The sequence below is a fragment of the Gigantopelta aegis genome, chromosome 3, assembly GCF_016097555.1.
Source record: "Gigantopelta aegis isolate Gae_Host chromosome 3, Gae_host_genome, whole genome shotgun sequence".
NCBI lineage: Eukaryota > Metazoa > Mollusca > Gastropoda > Neomphalida > Peltospiridae > Gigantopelta > Gigantopelta aegis.
The window spans coordinates 20,574-42,942 of record NC_054701.1 but is presented as its reverse complement, the minus strand read 5'-3'; the positions used below and the strand labels follow the sequence as shown (position 1 = coordinate 42,942).

General features: G+C 38.8%; 1 protein-coding gene across 1 annotated transcript in view; it reads left to right on the top strand.

The window, feature by feature from the left end:
* Positions 1-21,591, top strand: part of LOC121391841 (tRNA (uracil-5-)-methyltransferase homolog A-like) — a 64,971-nt gene extending 43,380 nt beyond the window's left edge. Inside the window, exons 3-4 of the mRNA XM_041523323.1 lie at positions 19,329-19,420; positions 21,453-21,591. Of these exons, the coding sequence (XP_041379257.1) occupies positions 19,329-19,420; positions 21,453-21,591 (231 nt within the window). The remainder of the gene's footprint in view (positions 1-19,328; positions 19,421-21,452) is intronic.
* Positions 21,592-22,369: the final 778 nt, after the last annotated feature.

Below are 22,369 nucleotides of genomic sequence, written 5' to 3'. Positions count from 1 at the left end.
ACCTGAAATACAATTTCCTGCATTCTACAAATAAAATTCATCTTTGCCTTAAGATTTACTACAGTATTATCTTTTAAAAACTAGATGACCTGAAATACAATTTCCTGCATTCTACAAATAACATTCATCTTTGCCTTAAGATTTACTACAATATTATCTTTGATTCAGAATTATTGTGGCCTGTTACACTGTTATCAAAATCTCGCCAAATAACCACGTTATCAAAACGTAGAAACCTGATATTCTATATTTTATTGTGAGGGTGAGAGAGAGAGTGGGGTATTAAAAGCTAGTGCAAGATTGTGCATTACTTATTGTTGACTTGCCACAGAGATCAACAAAAAGGTCGGGGGGTTTTTCAACGACACCACTAGAGCACATTGGTATGTTAATCATCGGCTATTGGATGTCAAACATTTGGTGTTAGAGGAAACCCGCTGTTTTATCATTAGTAGCAAGGGATCTTTTATATGCACCATGTCACAGACAGGATAGCACATACCACTACCTTTGATATACCAGTTGTGGTGCACTGGCTGGAACGACAAATAGATCAATGGACCCACCGATGGTGATCGATCCCAAACTGACCGCCATCAAGCGAGCACTTTACCACTGGGCATCGTGACGCCCCTCAAAGATCAACAAAGGACCATTCAACATTAACGTAATGCAGACATTTGTTTTTACCCTAATTTTTAACGGCCCTTATCCTATCTCATAATGCATATACTACAATATAAGGGCAACCCATTGGAAATGTATTACAATAACTGGGTTCAATTTACAAAATGTATTATTATACAGAGCTCAGGGGTTTGGTGTTGTATCTGATGAGTTTGATCTACATAGTAATACACTTCTGAGTATAAACAAGCCCTGCACCTAAAGATCTTAGTGAAGCCTGTCCATACTCGTGTTACAGGTTTTAGATGAACATGTCAAATAGACTGCAGTAAAATCATGTAGAAACCTTCTTTTACAAAATTATGTACAGTGACCTTGATATTTGACTCTGTGGCCTTAAAAGTCGTTACTCTTTACATGAGGATTTTGTGGTTTTTGTTCTCAATGATTTGTGACATCCAATAGCCGATGTGTATTTTTGTGCTGGGGAGTCGTTAAACATCCATTCATTCATTCAATGATTTTAACAGCAATACATAGAAATCTAATGTACTCTAATGTACGTGTTTTACTGATCATTTAGCACGTGATAGTGGTATCTGTTGAATGGTTTGTAAAAAAACTACATTGAATTTTTTGTTTTTATGTAAGTAACTTTGACCTTTGACCCAAACCCAATATATGTGGCTATCTAGCACTAAGGTCATGCAGCAGACAATTGAGGTCAGTTTGTTACATGGGGGTGGGGGTGGGGTGGGGGTGGTGGTGAACAACTATGTATATATGTGTGTATAATTTTATAAAATTTAAGTTAAAAAAAAAGGTTTAATTGGGGGCGTGACTCTGTGCCCTCCACCCTCCGCTGGTTTGTTGAATAGTTTGGTAGTGACACAATGAGCAAAATATGACCTTGCCCTTTGAGCGAGTGACCCCAAAAAGCTAGATCATTATGGATCAGTCTAATTTAAAGTCATAAAGAAGAAGTTTTAATGTTAGTTTGTTAAACAGTTTGTAGGAAATACATTGTCAGTTTGTCTCCTTTTACTGTGACCTTGACCTTTGATCTTGTAACCCCGAAAGAAAGCAAAATATGGATCTGCTTAGCATAATGGTCATGATGTAGAAGTTTCAGATCAATTTCTTCAACGGTTCCATAAGAAATACATTGACAATTGATTCTTTCTATTCATTGTGACCTTGGCATTTGATCTAGTGACCTTAAAAGCAAAATATAGATCAGTGTTGCATAGTAGAAGTTTTAGGTCAAATTTTGTAAGAAGTTTTGTCAGAAATGCCCAACAATTGTTTCTTTTTTGTTAGAAATGCCCAACAATTGCCTCTTGTATGTGACCGTGACCTTTGACCTAATAATCTATTGCCTACAAAGTAATTAGTTTGCCTAATTTGAAGTTCATAAGATAGAAGTTTATAGTCAATTTCTTAAACAGTTCCATAATAAATACATTAATAATTGATTCTTTCTATACATTGTGACCTAGACATTTGACCTGGTGACCCCAAAAGTAAAATATAGATCAGTGTTGCATAATAGAAGTTTTAGGTCAGTTTGTTTAACAATTTTGTAAGACGTGTCAAAAAATGCCCAACAATTGCGTCTTTTTTGTTAGAAATACCCAACAATTGCCTCTTTTGTGTGTGACCATGACCTTTGACCTGATAATCTATGACCTACAAGGTAATATGTGCATTAGTTAGTTTGCATAGTTCATAAGTTAGAAGTTTACGGTCTATAAATTAAAACGGTTCTATAAGAAAACAAATACATTGATAATAGACCTCTTTCTCATACCACTGCGCATGTGCCCGTTGCGGAGTTACTCGAGGACGCAACCCGCGAGATTTCGCGAGATCTCGCCAAAATAGACCTATCTGCAAATTGGGGGGCAAAAGCAATGGGAGGCCATGACCATTGTTCAATTATTAACTGTTCCAATCGCATATGTCCGGGAAATTCGTTATCCTTCCATCGATATCCAGCCAATGGATATCGGAAACGTTTGTGGGTAATCGTTTCACGTAGAAAACGATTTTAATGTTACTCTAAGTACGAGGGTTTGTTCGGTACATTTTGTAGGAGGGAACCCAGTGAACGCATAAGGGACCAAAACCTTACCGGTTCTGTACAGGACGTTCCTACACAGGGCAGTCTAGTATACTTAGATATGGTGGAAAACACATTAACAGTAAAGAAAATAAATATATATTTTGTATATAAAGAAAATATATGTATATTTCGAATTATACTCAATAAAATATATAACGTGGCGTGTGTAAATATATAAAAAATATATGTAGTCAGGACAGCTATGTACAGAACGTTCCTATACAGGGCGGTCTAGTATTCTCTACTTAGATGTGGTAGTAAACAGTAAATAAATAAATAAATATATATTTTGTATATACAGAAAATATATGTATATTTCGGACAATACTCAACAGAATATATATATATATATGAACTTTTAATGTTATTATTACTCAGTGTGTTTCAAATTTAATTATAAGTATCGTCTGTTATTACGTTTACGTTCATCTAGGTATGAACAAAAAAATCATCCGCAAACTTATGTGAGAATGGCTTCGCCGATTCACACAATTTACGGATGATTTATTTTGTTCATACCCCGATGAACGTAAAAGAAATAACAGACACTCCTTAAATAATAATAATAATAATAATAATAATGATATATGAATATATATAGAGTGATGACGGCTGTGTACAGGATGTTCCTACACAGGTCCGTCTAGTATTTTATATACTTAGATATGGTGGAAAACACATTAACAGTAAAGAAAATAAATATATTTTGTATAATACCCAATGCGTTCATGTTGACACTGTATAAAAATGTGTGTATGGGTAAACAGAACGGCACCTACCTTCAACACCCCCCCCCCTCCCCCCCCCCCTCAAACCCCCCTTTTTTTAAATTCCCACTTTATGGATATACATGTAACAGCATAAAATCAATTCCTTTTTTTAACTTTAGATAGACACTAAGAAAAATGCAACAAAACACCTTCTGATATATATACTCTTCAAAAAAAGAAACGCAAAAGGGTACAAATGGGTTATAACTCCGATTTTATGTTTCCTACCGGTTCATGCTTTGTGAATATAAGGTCATTGCATGTCCCAAACACATTCCCACGGTTACATTCGATAAAACGCAGCTACTGTACAATAAAGTTCCAAAATGTGAATATTCGCAAAAACGCAGCCACGTGCAAACCATGTCACCACTGCACGTGCATTGTCTGCACGTGCAACATGAACACCGACAGTATAAAAGTGCAGGGTGTTCGCTTGCCTGGCTTGTATCTGGCCGACAGTTGACAATCCAGGACATGCCACGTCTCCGTGAACCGCAGAGAAACAATGCCATCGGCCGACTAGACGCAGGCGAATCCAGAACGGCCGTTGCCAGGGCATTCCATGTGTCCCCAAGCACCATCTCCAGACTGTGGGACCGTTACCAGCAACATGGATCAACACGTGACCTCCCTAGATCCGGTCGACCACGGGTCACTACCCCCGTACGGAACCGCCTACGTGAGGTAGGAATTCGTGCCAGACGTCCAGTTCGAGGTGTCATCTTAACACCACAACACCGTCGACTCCGACTGCAGTGGTGCCAGATTCATCGACAATGGCCTCAACTGCGATGGAGACAGGTGTGGTTCAGTGACGAGTCCCGATTTCTGCTCCGACGTCATGATGGAAGATGTCGCGTGTATAGGTGTCGTGGTGAACGTTATGCGGCAAACTGCGTGCAGGAAGTGGACAGATTCGGTGGGGGTAGTGTCATGGTGTGGGCAGCCATCTCACACACTGGCAGAACTGACCTGGTCCACGTACAGGGCAACCTGAATGCACAGGGCTACATTGACCAGATCCTCCGGCCACACATCGTTCCAGTTATGGCCAACGCCAACGCAGTGTTCCAACATGACAACGCCAGGCCTCACACAGCACGTCTCACAACGGCTTTCCTACAGAACAACAACATTAACGTCCTTCCTTGGCCATCGATATCACCGGATTTGAACCCAATTGAGCATCTATGGGACGAGTTGGACCGACGCCTCCGACAGCGACAACCACAGCCCCAGACCCTGCCCGAGCTGGCAGCAGCCTTGCAGGCCGAGTGGGCCACCATCCCCCGGGACGTCATCCGTACTCTGGTTGCTTCAATGGGCAGGCGGTGCCAGGCAGTTGTCAACACTCGCGGAGGCCACACCCGGTATTGACTCCAGATGACCTTGACCTTGGTGGTGTGTCCTATCACTTACTCACAATGGACTAGAGTGAATTGTGAACAATCCTGCAACATTTGGTAATTATCGGACTCACCATTCAATAAGTAAATCAATTCTCCAAATGTTACGACAATGTGGTTTTGCGTTTCTTCTTTTGAAGAGTATATATATATATATATATATATATATATATATACAGTCAAACCTGTCCTAGCGGCCACCTGTACTCAGCGGTCACCTGCCTTAAACGGCGACTTTTTTCCTCCAAAACGATTTATAATGTAAATGCACCTGTAATAAGTGGTCACCTGTCTAACGCGGCCAGCGGCCACCTAAATCGGATCCCAAATCGCTAAAATACCTGCATTAAGCGGCCACAGTAAAGTTTTACTCTTATATAAAAGGGATATTTTAACAACAGCGATAAGGTGCAGCAAATAACTGATCTTCACACCTTCAGGAATACTAGTACCCATTCAGTCCTGACATCTCCACTGTGTATCAGTTAAGGAAGTATGAATCTGACATGCATCTAATTGCCTCTGGGCAGGCTACGCTTGACATTTGTAGATTCACTTACTATGACAATACATCGCATGAAGTCGGAATTAAATAATTAAATGGAAAAAGAAAACAAAATTGTGGAGAACGGTTAATTTAATATATTCTATTTGCATTATTTCTGAAGGAGACAACATGTCAAAAGTTGATTTATAGTCAACTATGAAGCACAAATCCGTTAATTAGCAGTACAGACGGTAAAACAAGAAACAACAACAAATGTTTTAAAGACTATATATGTGGCAACCTGTACTCAGCGGCCACCTGTCTTAATCGGCCACGTTTATCTACTCCCTTGTGTGGCCGCTTAAGACAGGTTTGACTGTGTATATATATATATATATATATATATATATATGTGTGTGTGTGTGTGTGTATACTCTCTCTCTCTCTCTCTCTCTCTCTCTCTCTCTCTCTCTCTCTCTCTCTCTCTCTCTCTCTCTCTCTCTCTCTCTCTCTCAAATATATATACTACTCAAAAGAATTTAAGTGTCAAAAATTTCTAACCAAATAAGTTTAAGAGTGTATTAGATTGGGGATGTAAACTACACCAATTTTTTTTTTTATTGTTCCATATTTACAAAAAAACCCAAATAAACGTCACTGTATACAAGAAAGTCACATGACATGCTGTCAAAGTTGAAGGTTGTCAAACATGGATTTTACACATTAGAACATTCGTTTAATAGTGTGTGAATCCACCCCTGGCGCGAATACACTCGACACATCGTTGCCTCATGCTGTTGATCAGACGTCTGAAGAACTCTTAAGGAATGGCCTGCCACTCTGCCATAAGAAGTTGACCCAGATCATGAAGGTTGGCCGGAGGGGCATGGTTATCCCGAACTCTCCTGCCTAATTTGTCCCAGGCGTGCTCTATTGGGGCCAAGTCAGGCGAATATGCTGGCCAATCCATCCTGGCGATACCTTGTTGTCTGAGAAAGTCCGTTACCACCCTGGCGCGTTGGGGTCTGGCATTGTCATCCTGCAGAACTGCCCTACCGCCAATCTGCTGAAGGCCTGGGAGAACCAACGGCCGGATAATCTCATTCAGATAGCGGATTCCATTCAGATTGCCATCCACCACATAGAGGTGGGTCCTGTGGTGGATAGAGATGCCGCCCCACACCATGACGCTGCCACCACCGAAACGGTGACGTTGTCTAACGTTAACGTCAGCAAAGCGCTCCCCAGGACGTCTGTAGACACGAACCCGACCGTCGTTGAACTGGAGACTAAACCTGGACTCGGTGAACATCACTCGACCCCACTGAACACGTTGCCACTGCAGATGAAGCGTGCACCAGTGACGTCTGGCCGTTCTGTGACGTGGTAGGAGTGGTGGTCGAACAGCCTGGCGACGGCAGCGTAGATTATTGGCTCTCAGACGATTGCGTATGGTTTGATCAGACACTCGAGTTCCAGTCGCAGTCCGCAGATTGTCACGTAATCGGCGTGCAGTGGTTGTGTGTTGACGTAGAGCCATATTGGTGATGTAGCGGTCCTCTCTATTTGTAGTGCTTCGGGGTCTTCCCGAACGTGGACGATTTCGAACAGAATTCGTTGCTTGGTACCGTTGCCACAGTCGGCCAACGACACTCTGACTGACACCAAGTCTCAGAGCAACATTTCTTTGCGTATTGCCACCCTGAAGCCAAGCAATAGCCCTTCCTCGATCTTCGATAGTCAGTTGAAGTCGTACCATTGTCGAATTTGGAATGTGCACCGTACACGAACGCAAGCTCCAATTATACGGAAATTCAGCATTGGGAACATGGAATACACGTGCAAAGCGTGCAAATGAAGCGCTTTGTGAAAAAGCAAGTTATGGGCACTTAGCAGACCTTTCGCTTTCGCCCTAATTTACGTGCAAATGTAAGCATGTTTTCGCCATTAAAACTAGTCGACAGTGTCAATGACAGTGGATTTTAATTCATTTATGGGTTGCTTAGACCCACTTTCGTCAAAATGGAACAATACCATGCGTGACATTATGGTCTAGCTAATATAATTGACATTCAGAAAATAATGTCGAAAATATCGTCTGACCCTTAAATTCTTTTGAGTAGTATCGATCGATGCCATAACCTGTCGATGCCATAACCTATGGAATCTGTCAAATGTTTTGTTTATACTTTTTACGAGATAGTCTTTTAATCTGGCGTTATCAAAACCCTCGGGTACAAGGCGCAGAGACTTTGTTCAAGTTGTTGCACTGCTTTTTAAAGGGACATTCCCGAGTTTGCTGCAATTTTTAAGATGTTATCGACTAACAGAGACTTTTTAACGATTGTAATTACATATCAAATATATTTTTCTGCATAAAATATCAGTGGCTGTATATTAAACGTGTTTCTGATCGTTCTAATATTTGTACTATGTTAAATTTCATCTTATTTCCTAAAATATTGTTTTTTCTTATGTACAAAGTTATTTGAAGACAAAATCCAGTCTGGGCTTCTTACAAATATTAAGACGATCAGAAACACATTGAATATACAGACACTGGTATTCTAAACAAGAAAATATATTTAATATGTAAATTTAATCGTAGAAATATTTTATTAGTCGGAAACATCTTACAATGCAGCAAACTCAGGAATGTCCCTTTAATTTGAACCATTCCGCTGTAAATTTCAGCGGACCGTTTTCTACGCCATTATACCATCTAATTCGAAATATGTACATGTTAGTTGCCAAAATTTAAAAGTCTCCTACGAAGCTACTCAAGTCACCCATAACAACCTGTCTGTCACGCCCCCCAATTTGTAAATAGACTAGTTTCAGTCTGTTTTGTCAAGGGACGTTACTCTTAGCGCGCATGCGCAATAGGAATGCGAAATACCTCTATTGATTCTTTCTATTCATTGTGACCTTGACATTTGACCTGGTGACCCCAAAAGCAAAATATAGATTGGTGATGCATAGTAGAAGTTTTAGGTCAGTTTCTTTAACAATTTTTGTAAGGAGTTTTGTGAGAAATGCCCAACAGTTGAGTCTTTTTTGTTAGAAATGCCCAACAGTTGCGTCTTTTTTGTTAGAAATGCCCTATAATTGCCTCTTTTTTTTGTGTGACCTTGAACTTTGACCTGATAATCTATGACCTACAAAGTAATATGTGCATTAGTTAGTTTGCCTAGTTTGAACTTCATAAGTAAGATGTTTGAAGAAATTTCGTAAATGATTTAGTATGTAATCCAATGGAAACTACTGTTTTCATTATTAACTATGTACATGACCTTTGACCTCAGGACCTTAATTTTAATCAGATGCATTCTTGTTGTATAAGGGTCTGTTTAACAGACAGAGGATTATAATAACACTATTCAATGATTTTGGTAAAAGTAAACCTGCTTCAATTTTTGGCAGTTACCCAATTTGCAGTGGTTACCATGGTAACAGATTTTAAAAATTATAAACATTATATTAATTTAAAGGACATTTAATATTCTTAAGGTGTGTGTAATTTGAAGAATAATTAACAAAAAATATAGCAATAGTAACACTTTTAAAACTAATTAATGCTGAAAATTATGATGAAACAAAACTGATAGTACTGATCATTTCATGCCATTTTTTATCAAATAAAGGTGTTTTCTGGGGGGAAAAATCCATTAAAATCATAAATATAGTTAATAAATAAAGATATAGTCTTATATTACAAAAACTTTGTTAACTTAAAATATTTTTTTTATTAAGTAGTATCAAAGAACAAATCTTTTGAACTTTGTACTTGTTGCCATGGTAACATAAATAAAATAATTTATTTTAAAATATTAAAGTAAAGTAGCCAGTCCATTATAGAATACGTGTGTATATTTTCATTTCAATATGCCAAAAATTAATAGAGATATCATTAAAAATGTATGATAGGTCAAATTCTTGAAAAATTCTTAAAACAATGCAGCCTGATAAGGGTTAATATTTTGTTTTAATTATTATTGTAAATACTATCTAAATCTGTTACATGTATGTTTGGTTGTTTAGCCACTGTTCCCATTGAATTTGATCAGTCATATGAGAAGTTATCAATTAAAAAAAGAAAAAAAAGAAGAAAGAAATGTTTTATTTAACGATGCACTCAACACATTTTATTTACGGTTATATGGTGTCAGACATATGGTTAAGGACCACACAGATTTTGAGAGGAAACCCGCTGTCGCCATTACATGGGCTACTCTTCCGATTGGCAGCAAGGGATCTTTTATTTGCGCTTCCCACAGGCAGGATAGCACAAACCATGGCCTTTGTTGAACCAGTTATGGATCACTGGTCGGTGCAAGTGGTTTACACCTACCCATTGAGCCTTGCGGAGCACTCACTCAGGGTTTGGAGTCGGTATCTGGATTAAAAATCCCATGCCTCGAGTGGGATCCGAACCCAGTACCTACCAGTCTGTAGACCGATGGCCTGCCACGACGCCACCGAGGCCGGTATAAAAAAACAACAAAAAACCCCCCAAAAAACATGAACATTATTTGGACTTAGTTTTTTTTCTGTTCAGTTTCATCTATACAAATTAAGCCTTTTTTGTGTGGAACGTTGCACAAGCTTTCACAAGTGTAGACATGCTTGCAGGAAGCTTGCAGAAATGAAAACATGCTTGTGGGAAGCTTGCACAGTTGAAGATATGCATGCAGCAAGCTTGCACATGCTTACACAAATGAAAATGTGCATGCGGCAAGCTTGCAGAATTACTGACTACCTTAAGCGAGCTACATTTTAGCTTGCAAATAGCTTGCATTGTTTGTACTACCTTGTAACAACCAAGTAACTACCTTGCGACAACCGAGCCGCAAGCATGTATTTTTGTTTGGCTAGCTCATCTTGTAATAGAAGGAAGGAACGGTTTTATTTAACAACAAACTAAACACATTTTATTTATGGTTATATGATGTCGGACATATGGTTAAGGACCACACAGATATTGAGAGAGGAAACCCACTGTCGCCACTTCAGGGGCTACTCTTTTCGATTAGCAGCAAGGGATCTTTTATATGCACCATCCCACAGACAGGATAACACATACCACGGCCTTTGATATACCAGTCATGGTGCACTGGCTGGAACGAGAAATAACCCAATGGGCCCACAGATAGAGATCTATCCCAAACCGACTGCGCATCATACGAGTGCTTTACCACTGGGCTACGTCTTGCCCCATCATGTCTGGATCACTGGATGAGGTAGCTCATCATGGTATAGTAGTAGAACACTTGTCTGGATCACTGGATGAGGTAGCTCATCATGTTATAGTAGTAGAACACTTGTCTGGGTCGCTTTCAGGGGTAGCTCATCATGTTACAGTAGTAGAACACTTGTCTGGGTCGCTTTCAGAGGTAGCTCATCACGTTATAGTAGTAGAACACTTGTCTGGGTCGCTTTCAGGGGTAGCTCATCATGTTATAGTAGTAGAACACTTGTCTGGGTCGCTTTCAGGGGTAGCTCATCACGTTACAGTAGTAGAACACTTGTCTGGGTCGCTTTCAGAGGTAGCTCATCATGTTATAGTAATAGAACACTTGTCTGGGTCACTTTCTGGGTAGCTCATCATGTTATAGTAGTAGAACACTTGTCTGGGTCACTTTCAGGGGTAGCTCATCTTGTCTGGGTCGCTTTCAGGGGTAGCTCATCATGTTACAGTAGTAGAACACTTGTCTGGGTCGCTTTCAGGGGTAGCTCATCACGTTACAGTAGTAGAACACTTGTCTGGGTCGCTTTCAGGGGTAGCTCATCATGTTACAGTAGTAGAACACTTGTCTGGGTCACTGGATGAGGTAGCTCATGTTATAGTAGTAGAACACTTGTCTGGGTCTCTTTCAGGGTAGCTCATCATGTTATAGTAGTAGAACACTTGTCTGGGTCACTTTCAGGGGTAGCTCATCATGTTACAGTAGTAGAACACTTGTCTGGGTCACTGGATGAGGTAGCTCATCATGTTATAGTAGTAGAACACTTGTCTGGGTCTCTTTCAGGGTAGCTCATCATGTTATAGTAGTAGAACACTTGTCTGGGTCACTTTCAGGGGTAGATCATCATGTTATAGTAGTAGAACACTTGTCTGGGTCGCTTTCAGGGGTAGCTCATGTTATAGTAGTAGAACACTTGTCTGGGTCACTTTCAGGGGTAGCTCATTATGTTATAGAAGATGAAGAACTGGCCACCTTGATGAAAAAGAAGGCAAGGCTAGAGGCAGACATCCATCAACTGCTAAAAACTGCTGACAAACATGCAGACATGGCAGAGCAGAAAAATTACTTAAGCCTCCTGAGTGTTTCCATTATACCCAGGAAAGGTGCAAAGGCTAAAGAAAGTCAGCTGAAAGAGCTTCTTTCCTACATAGATTGCATATGGGCTAGTGTAGCCAAGTGATAGGCAACTTGTGTTTTACCTATTTGTCTGCTCCTGTCATAAACAGTGATTGTAAATACTTAATTTGCTGCAAGTGGAGGACTGTATTTATGCTGCCCAGAATATTTTAACAAGTTGACGACTGTGTATAAGTATATTTACTAAGTGGTTTGCTACCAGCCCAGGAGTTTTGTACACACAGTTTTTCATGCTTAGGACTGCGTAAATGTAGCATATGGTGTCTCTAGACAACTGCCAATCCTGGATATTCCAAGTGGCTTACCCTGTGATCAGCTTGCCAACAGTAATGGGATTACCAGTACTTGTTGTTGATCCTGTTTGTCTGCTCCTGCCATAAACAGTGACTGTATATACATATTGACTTTCTCCTGTTTGTCTGCTCCTGCCATAAACAGTGACTGTATATACATATTTACTTTCTCCTGTTTGTCTGCTCCTGCCATTAACAGTGACTGTATATACATATTTACTTTCTCCTGTTTGTCTGCTCCTGCCATAAACAGTGACTGTATATACATATTTACTTTCTGTTTTAATTACTTCTTGTGATGCATTATGTCCCTGAAAACTATATTTTTCACCATTTAAAGTCTTTGATTTTGTTTCCTCTCTAAAGAGTATAAACCCTGTTTTTTTTATCAGGTTGAACATTCAGTTTTACCACATTTCAATTTTATCTCATGGCAGTGTGATACATCTGTACATTTTTACAGATTTATGTGCAAAAAGGTCATTAAATATTTTTAAAAGTCATGGAAAAGTTTTGAAATTTGATTCTTGGAAGTCTGCAGGAACCCTGTTTAAAACTGCCGGTTTAAACATAATGCTGGTTTAGATAGATGCCGGTTTGGACAGAGTCCACTCTGTGTGTGTGTATGTATACACGCACGCACGCACAAAAGGTTTGAAATACAAGCCCCATATTTTTTTTTATCGTTCTAAGCTTGGTACCCTCCACTGGCATAGACAGGATTTTATATTGGGATGGGGGGGGGGGGGGGGGACCTACATTATGTATATATGATTTTATAAAATTTAATAGTTTAAAAAAAAAAGTTTGATGGGGGTGGGTTCCCGTAGGCCCCCTCCCTATGTCACTACAGGGACACGGTGCATGGCCTAACACTTATCAAAGAGGCACCTTTGTGGGTTATGTTTGTTGCATCTGTGAAAATGTAGTACCACTATATTTTACACTGCCGTCCCTGTTCTGGTACCCTCCCCGCCTTCTCCCCCTTCACCCTTTTGAGCTCAAGTTTAGCCCGTGCTTGTCATGGTTTCTTGTTTGCTATGTCTTGCGCAATCATAGAACATGTGCCGATGGAGATACAGGCTTGGAACAGATATGTTTAAAAAAAAAAAAAGGTGTCATATTTATCGACCAACTTACATAATTTGTCATAATCCTCAGGGATTAAGTGGTCACTGCAGATCTTATCCCATCGTGATGGTCCTTTCCATTACACACGGGTTCTGTTTAAGAACCACTTCCATGCAAACCCTGTGATTGTCGGTTTGTTTAAAGTTTGGAAAAACTGCTGCTTTTATACATCCAAACACTAAACAATGGTTTACCATATTTTACATTTGAAAACTATCTCCAAAAGAATATTCCATCCATACAATTCAATTCAATATAATAAAATTTTCGCGTTTTAAAATACACGTGTTCCACCTTCCTAGTAAAATGTCTGAAAGACTGCGAATCACGCTTTCATGTTATGCCGGTTCACGTGACTTGGCTCTTGGAGTCGACAGGTGTTTTTGGAAAGTGATGGGAAAAATGCGACTTTTTATTGCGAATATTTTAAAAACAGGTAAATGTTTTTAAATTTATTTTATTGATACTTCATATATATGTGACCCAGACAAGTGTTCTACTACTATATCATGAGCTACCACTGAAAGTGACCCAGACAAGTGTTCTACTACTGTAACATGAACTGCCCCAGACAAGTGTTCTACTACTATAACATGATGAGCTACCCCTGAAAGTGACCCAGACAAGTGTTCTACTACTGTAACATGATGAGCTGCCCCTGAAAGTGACCCAGACAAGTGTTCTACTACTATAACATGATGAGCTACCCCTGAAAGTGACCCAGACAAGTGTTCTACTACTATAACATGATGAGCTGCCCCTGAAAGTGACCCAGACAAGTGTTCTACTACTATAACATGATGAGCTACCCCTGAAAGTGACCCAGACAAGTGTTTTACTACTATATCATGATGAGCTACCCTGAAAGTGACCCAGACAAGTGTTCTACTACTAATTCATCACAGGCTACCCCTGAGCATGACCCAGACAAGTGTTCTACTACTAATTCATCACAGGCTACCCCTGAGCATGACCCAGACAAGTGTTCTACTACTAATTCATCACAGGCTACCCCTGAGCATGACCCAGACAAGCTTGAGTAAGAAAATGATACCTAATGCAGTCTTCGCCAGGAGCAAAATCAAGGCGAGCTGAAGTTGACTCTCCTGAAATTGTGTTAGGCGAGCAATCACATGATGTGTCAAATAAACTGTATTAAATATTTTGGTGAGAGGCGATCAATTTGCTGCTCTCCTAAATCTTTCAAGGCGAGTGTGGAGGGGAGCGGGAGTGATCACTCGCCTCTCCTGGCAAAGACTGTAATGATACCTGATGATACGATACTGTCATAAGATGATACCTGATGACATGATACCATCACAAGATGATACCTGATGACATGATACCGTCACAAGATGATCCTTATGACATGATACCGTCACAAGATGATCCTTATGACATGATACCGTCACAAGATGATACCTGATGACGTGATACCATCTCAAGATGATACCTGATGACGTGATACCGTCACAAGATGGTACCTGATGATGTGATACCTTCACAAGATGATACCTGATGACGTGATACCGTCACAAGATGATACCTGATGACGTGATACCGTCACAAGATGATACCTGATGACGTGCTACCGTCACAAGATGATACCTGATGACATGATACCGTCACAAGATGATACCTGATGACATGATACCATCACAAGATTATACCTGATGACGTGATACCTTCACAAGATGATACCTGATGACGTGATACCATCACAAGATGATACCTGATGACATGATATCGTCACAAGATGATACCGTCACAAGATACCTGATGACATGATACCATCACAAGATTATACCTGATGACGTGATACCATCACAAGATTATACCTGATGATGTGATACCTTCACAAGATGATACCTGATGACATGATACCGTCACAAGATGATACCGTCACAAGATACCTGATGACGTGATACCGTCACAAGATGATACCTGATGACTCAATACCGTCACAAGATGATACCGTCACAAGATGATACCTGATGACGTGATACCGTCACAAGATGATACCTGATGACATGATACGTTTTAAAATATTTATTCCAGTCACTCATTTACATGACCGACAACTCATGCTGATGACAAAGCATGAGTCGTAGACAGCACCAGTACGTGACATAATTATTAGATTTTAAGTAAACTTTCATATATATATATGGAAACTATACAATTCATGTAAACAAAGAAGACAAATAATAACACAACTTTTATGATTTCTGTCAGTCTAGGTTATAGAAGAGGGATTAAATACGGGAATCAAGATAATAAGTATCAATAAATAAATAATAAAATAATAAAGAAGTAAATTTAAAGAATATAGTAATAATGATAAAAGAAAAAAGAGAAAATAAATAAACTAATAATAATTATTATAAAAAAAAAGAAGAAACAAAACAAAATGGACTTTGACACACACTCGCTCACTAAATCACATGTACACACATGTACATAAACATAATTACTGTTAAAAAACCCTTTATATTTCATATTTGTGGCAATTTAAAGAATATGATTAATTTCCTGTGCATTCTTGCAAAGTTCTGAGATACTGCAATCCTATTTCATGTTTTAACTTATGAACTGTTGGTGGTGGGAAAAGGAGGGTGTAACAAACTTGTAAATAAATAAATATACCTGATGACATGACACCATCACAAGATAATACCTGATGTCATATGATACCATCACAAGATGATACCTGATGACATATGATACCGTCACAAGATGATACCTGATGATGTAATACCTTCACAAGATGATACCTGATGACTCAATACCTTCACAAGATGATACCTGATGACATGATACATTCACAAGATGATACCTGACGACTCAATACCTTCACAAGATGATACCTGATGACATGATACCATCACAAGATGATACTTGATGACATATGATACCATCACAAGATGATACCTGATGATGTAATACCTTCACAAGATGATACCTGATGACTCAATACCTTCACAAGATGATACCTGATGACATGATACAAATGAATGAATGAATGAATGAATGTTTAACGATGCCCCAGCATGAAAAATACATCGGCTATTTGTGTGTCAAACTATGGTAAATGGAAAAAACTAAATGATGACATGATACCTTCACAAGATGATACCTGATGACTCAATACCGTCACAAGATGATACCTGATGACATGATACATTCACAAGATGATACCTGATGACTCAATACCTTCACAAGATGATACTTGATGACATATAATACCATCACAAGATGATACCTGATGATGTAATACCTTCACAAGATGATACCTGATGACTCAATACCTTCACAAGATGATACTTGATGACATATGATACCATCACAAGATGATACCTGATGATGTAATACCTTCACAAGATGATACCTGATGACTCAATACCTTCACAAGATGATACTTGATGACATGATACCGTCACAAGATGATACCTGATGATGTAATACCTTCACAAGATGATACCTGATGACTCAATACCTTCACAAGATGATACCTGATGATATATGATACCGTCACAAGATGATACCTGATGACATGATACCATCACAAGATGATACCTGATGACATGATACCATCACAAGATGATACCTGATGACATGATACCATCACAAGATGATACCTGATGACATGATACCTTCACAAGATGATACCTGATGACTCGATACCTTCACAAGTTGATACCTGATGACACGATACCGTCACAAGATGATACCTGATGACATGATACCTTATGACTCGATACCTTCACAAGATGATACCTGATGACATGATACATTCACAAGATGATACCTGATGACTCAATACCTTCACAAGATGATACCTGATGACTCAGTACCTTCACAAGATGATACCTGATGACATGATACCTTCACAAAATGATACCTGATGACTCAATACCTTCACAAGATGATACCTGATGACATGATACATTCACAAGATGATACCTGATGACACTTGTGATACCTGATGACATGATACATTCACAAGATGGTACCTGATGACTCAATACCTTCGCAAGGTGATACCTGATGACGTGATACTTTGACAAGATGATACCTGATGACATGATACCTTCAGAAAGTAATACCTGATGACAGTAAAGATGTTATATTTTGCTGGGTACCCAGCCATATTGGTAATAAGGGCAGTGAAATGGCAGATGTTGCTGCCAAGTCTTCTTTGAATTTGCCCCCATTTCTGTGTTGGTGTCCCTTACACAGGGTTCGTACGGAGTCTGGAAAACCTTGAAAAGTATGAAATTTTGAAAATCCATTTTCCAGACCTGGAAAAAGTATGGAAAAATACCTTTTTTGCGAGTTGGTCTTTAGGACTCATGTAGAAAATTTTGGTTGCTTGAAACCTGCAGAATCTGATGACATTTTCCGATCTCGGCACTAACGTACATTTAGGAAATCAAGACTAACAATTGCCAACATTTACCGAAGATTTGAAGTACGTGCTTGCGCAATGCATATGACAAAAAAGATTGTCCATTTTGTTAAATTTTCTGAAAATATGGAGAGATGTATATACTGATTATTTAGTAATGTGAGTCTTGAAAAATATTTTTTAGTCTTGGGAAAAAGTCTGGAAAAGGTCTGGAATTTTTTTGTTTGCAAGGTGTATGTATCCTGCTTACAATGATTTTAAATATATTAACCAATATATCTTTTCGACTTGGCAAGATGATTGGGATGTTGCAGTCGCTTCATTCTGTCAAATCAGTCCTGGGAGAGTGGCAGTCATCCTACAAGCAGTGCAGAAAGGATGAAGTAGTCTTGTGCCGTGCCCATATTGGCCATACTTATTTGACTCATTCATTTATTTTAAAAGAAGGACCCTTCTCCTCATTGTGAACATCAGCGAATGACTGTGTGCCAAATTTTGGTGGAGTGTGATCATCTGAAGCCGACGAGAAATGATATATTTGGCAACAGAAATGTTTTGGAATCTTTTCAATTCCACCCAGAATGAATTTTAAAGTTTTTAAAACACTTTGATTTGTATACAGAGTTTTAGCATATATAATTACCTTGATTTATATATTGTATTCTACTTTTACCCACAGCTCCTTACACTGGTTTTACATAATTATATAAATAATTTTTTCATACACTTACCATTTGTGACACCCAGTAGCTGAGGGGTGGGATAAAGCAATTGCTTGATGCACGGTCGGTCTGGGATCGATCCCCGTCGGTGGGCCCATTGGGCTATTTCTCGCTCCAGTCAGTGCACCACGACTGGTATATCAAAGGCTGTGGGATAATGCATATAATGCTGCTAATCGAAAAGAGTAGCTCATGAAGTGGCGACAGCGGGTTTCCCTCTCTCAGTATCTGTGTGGTCCATATAACCATAAATAAAATGTGTTGAGTGCAATCTTAAATAAAACATTTCCTTCCTTTCCCAGTAGCCGATGTTTATTTTTGTGCTGGGGTGTTGTTAAACATTCAAACATTCATTCATTCATTCATTCCTTGTATCGTTTGCATGTTTCAGGAGTTGAAGAAGAGGCTAACGAAGATGCTGCAGTTGAACATTCATTCATTCATTCATTCCTTGTATCGTTTGCATGTTTCAGGAGTTGAAGAAGAGGCTAACGAAGACGCTGCAGTTGAACATTCATTCATTCATTCATTCATTCCTTGTATCGTTTGCATGTTTCAGGAGTTGAAGAAGAGGCTAACGAAGATGCTGCAGTTGAACATTCATTCATTCATTCATTCCTTGTATCGTTTGCATGTTTCAGGAGTTGAAGAAGAGGCTAACGAAGACGCTGCAGTTGAACATTCATTCATTCATTCATTCATTCCTTGTATCGTTTGCATGTTTCAGGAGTTGAAGAAGAGGCTAACGAAGACGCTGCAGTTGAACATTCATTCATTCATTCATTCCTTGTATCGTTTGCATGTTTCAGGAGTTGAAGAAGAGGCTAACGAAGACGCTGCAGTTGAACATTCATTCATTCATTCATTCCTTGTATCGTTTGCATGTTTCAGGAGTTGAAGAAGAGGCTAACGAAGACGCTGCAGTTGAACATTCATTCATTCATTCATTCCTTGTATCGTTTGCTTGTTTCAGGAGTTGAAGAAGAGGCTAACGAAGACGCTGCAGTTGAACCCGCACAAAATAAAGGCCATACAGAGGAAGCCTTTCGCATTTGTAACTTTCAGGTACACTATTATTGGCTCATACTACTAACTCATCTCTGTTTCATTTCAACTTATTTGTTCATGCTTATATCCAATTAAGGTTCAAGCACACTGTCCTGGGTACACACCTCGGCTATCTGGGCCGTCTGTCCAGGACAGTGGGTTGTTTGTTAATTGGTTAGTGAAAGAGAAGAGGGTGTAGTGGTCTTACACCTACCCACTGAGCCCTTAAGAACTCGCTCTGGGTTGGAGCTGGTACCAGGCTGTGAACCCTGTACCTACCAGCCTGTATTCTGATGGCTTAACCACTGTGCCACTAAGGCCGGTTTAAAAGCCCAAGGGAAATGGGGGCAGTTAAAATAACTGACATTTTAAACAGCAACATGAAAGATATTTTTTAGTTTTATGTTTGCTTAAAATATAATACACATATTCATTTTTATACGCCCAATCATTGCCAGTTCAATATCATTTACATTAACCTGTTCTACAAAATACCTATTGTTTGTTTAGAAAAAGAAAGACTACCTGTTTTATCACAAGAGGTGTATCTCGACTTGTGGCCAGTAGGCCAGCCGTGTTAACCCATTAGTTTACTGACATAACCATAGGATTGTTTTTATTGCACTGTACCTATTTAAAGTCTTTTCTTAATCTACTGATTCCACACAAGCAACAGTGAGAGCTTCATAGCAATCTGGTAAATGGTATTAATAAATGTAAAGAAACTGCTTTTTGAGGTCCATGTTTTTTCAGAGATTAACTTAGTGGCTTTTCCACTGCAGTATCTCCATTAAATTCATTTCACTTCAGATTGGGATTGGGAACTCTTTTTACATGCTCATATACAAAGAAGGTTCAGGCACGCCCACCTCGGACTTAGCCTCTGACATAGTCAGTCACCAATTCCGTGGCAGAAATTGGGGGGTGGGGATGGGGGTGTCAGTTTGAGGTGAGCAGAAATTTTGAAAAATTTAGTAAAGTTGAGAATAACCATGTCTGGTCAGAATTAAGGCAAAACAAAAAACTAGACTGCTCATCCAAAATTGAAGGTGATTTGAGCAATTGAGCAGAGTGCCTGGTTATCCCTTTTATACACTTGCAATTTTTGTAATTCCATAGTCCACAGCAAGCATGCATGCGTGCATGCGTGCGTGCGTGCGTGCGTGCGTGCGTGCGTGTGTGTGTGTGAGACCCCTGATTATTATATCGAGTACCATATTTGACTGGAAGTAGGCCAACATCTTTGAATAAGCGCCTCTCCATTTTGAAGGCATTTAAGAAATTAGGCATTTATTCGTAAATCATTGTATATATCTTATGTCGATGTTCGTGAAGTAAATTGCTGAAAACATTGAAGAATCGAGAAAAAGCTGTTTAAGAACTTTATGATCCAGAATGTTAGACTACTAAAATGGAAAAGTAGACTCTTTGTAAAGTTAGTTTTCGCTTTATCTATGTTAGCTGACGCAACACACGTTTGACGTAAAACGAGGTCAGGGAATTCTCACTGCACGGTTGGTTTTTACTAATGTAATAGCGTTTTGTATTACCAGGGTCATAGCTAGCGGGAGGTGGGCTGGAGGAGGGAATCAAAAATAAATCCGGAAAAAATTATAGAAACTTAAAGAAAATTCTCTTCTTAATCGTTTAAGGAGTTTTAGACTATTAACTACTCAGTTGCTCCCCCAAACAAAAAATCCTAGCTATGGCCCTGATTACAAAATTAGGTTGTCCATCTGCAAGTTTTCGCATTTGTTTCCCAATAAAATTGATGTATTACATATATGTAACCCTCACTCGGTTGAAGCAATGTTAACAACAACAACACCTAGGCGTAGGTTCAGCCATTTTTATTCAAGCGAATCTTGTTCAGCTCGCACCAAACACAACACTCGTATATATATATATATATATATATATATATATATATATATATATATATATATATATATAAATGAATAGATTACATATATATATATATATATATATATAAACAATTAATGACTTTGCAGTCTGTTAAGATATAAAGTTTGGTTTTCTCTTGATGTAGGAGCTCTACATTTACATCTCGACGTCTCAAGAAAAAGATGGAAGTGCCCAAAGTGTGGTTATTTTTGGCGGGGAAAAAGATAGAATTTTTACCAGCATGCATTGCTACCTGTCATGTGTCAGTTTTCAGTCAAGCGTAACCGTCACTAACTTCACGTGCACTGATCCCACACCCAACTGCATAAAACACAACACAGCTAACCAACTGATAGACAACTGATAAAAGAAATATGCAACCTGTCGTGATACTATTAAAAGTGTAACTGAAATAAATGTAGGACATATAAATGTTAACAATAGGTATTAATATATTATTCATATGCGGTAGTTATCATTAATTTCAAAACTACCCCTGGTTACACATATACATGCAATTAAATATTAAAGAACAGTGAGTAGGCGCGCGTGCAGGAAAATTTGTAATGGGATCAAAACAGTCTCTGACTGAGTCTTTGTGTTGGACTCACCAAATGCTGGGATTTCTAAGGAAAACCGAGGGTATATACTCCCCTGAAAATTGTGGAAATTAAATGTCCAGAAATGCAATGTCCTGCATTTACAAGCAAAATTCGTCCTGAAAAAAATAGAGGTGTATACTTTTTTAAATATTTAAACTCTTCCATGATGAGCCTTCCCCTGTCAAAAAAAAAGAACTGTAACAAAAAAAACCCAGAATCCCCCCCCCCCCCCCCAAAAAAAAAAAAAAAAAAAAATATTAATAAAAATAAAATAAAATAATAATTTTATTCACTGTGAAATCATTAACCCAAAGTAGCATATTTGCGATGATCATTCTTAAGTACAGTATTTAAGTTTAAAAAAAATCATTAACTCATTTCCAATTTAATTTGCTTCATGTCGATAGCATAGGAAATAAACATATTTAGTAATACAGGGCTTACAAGTGCTTTGTATGAT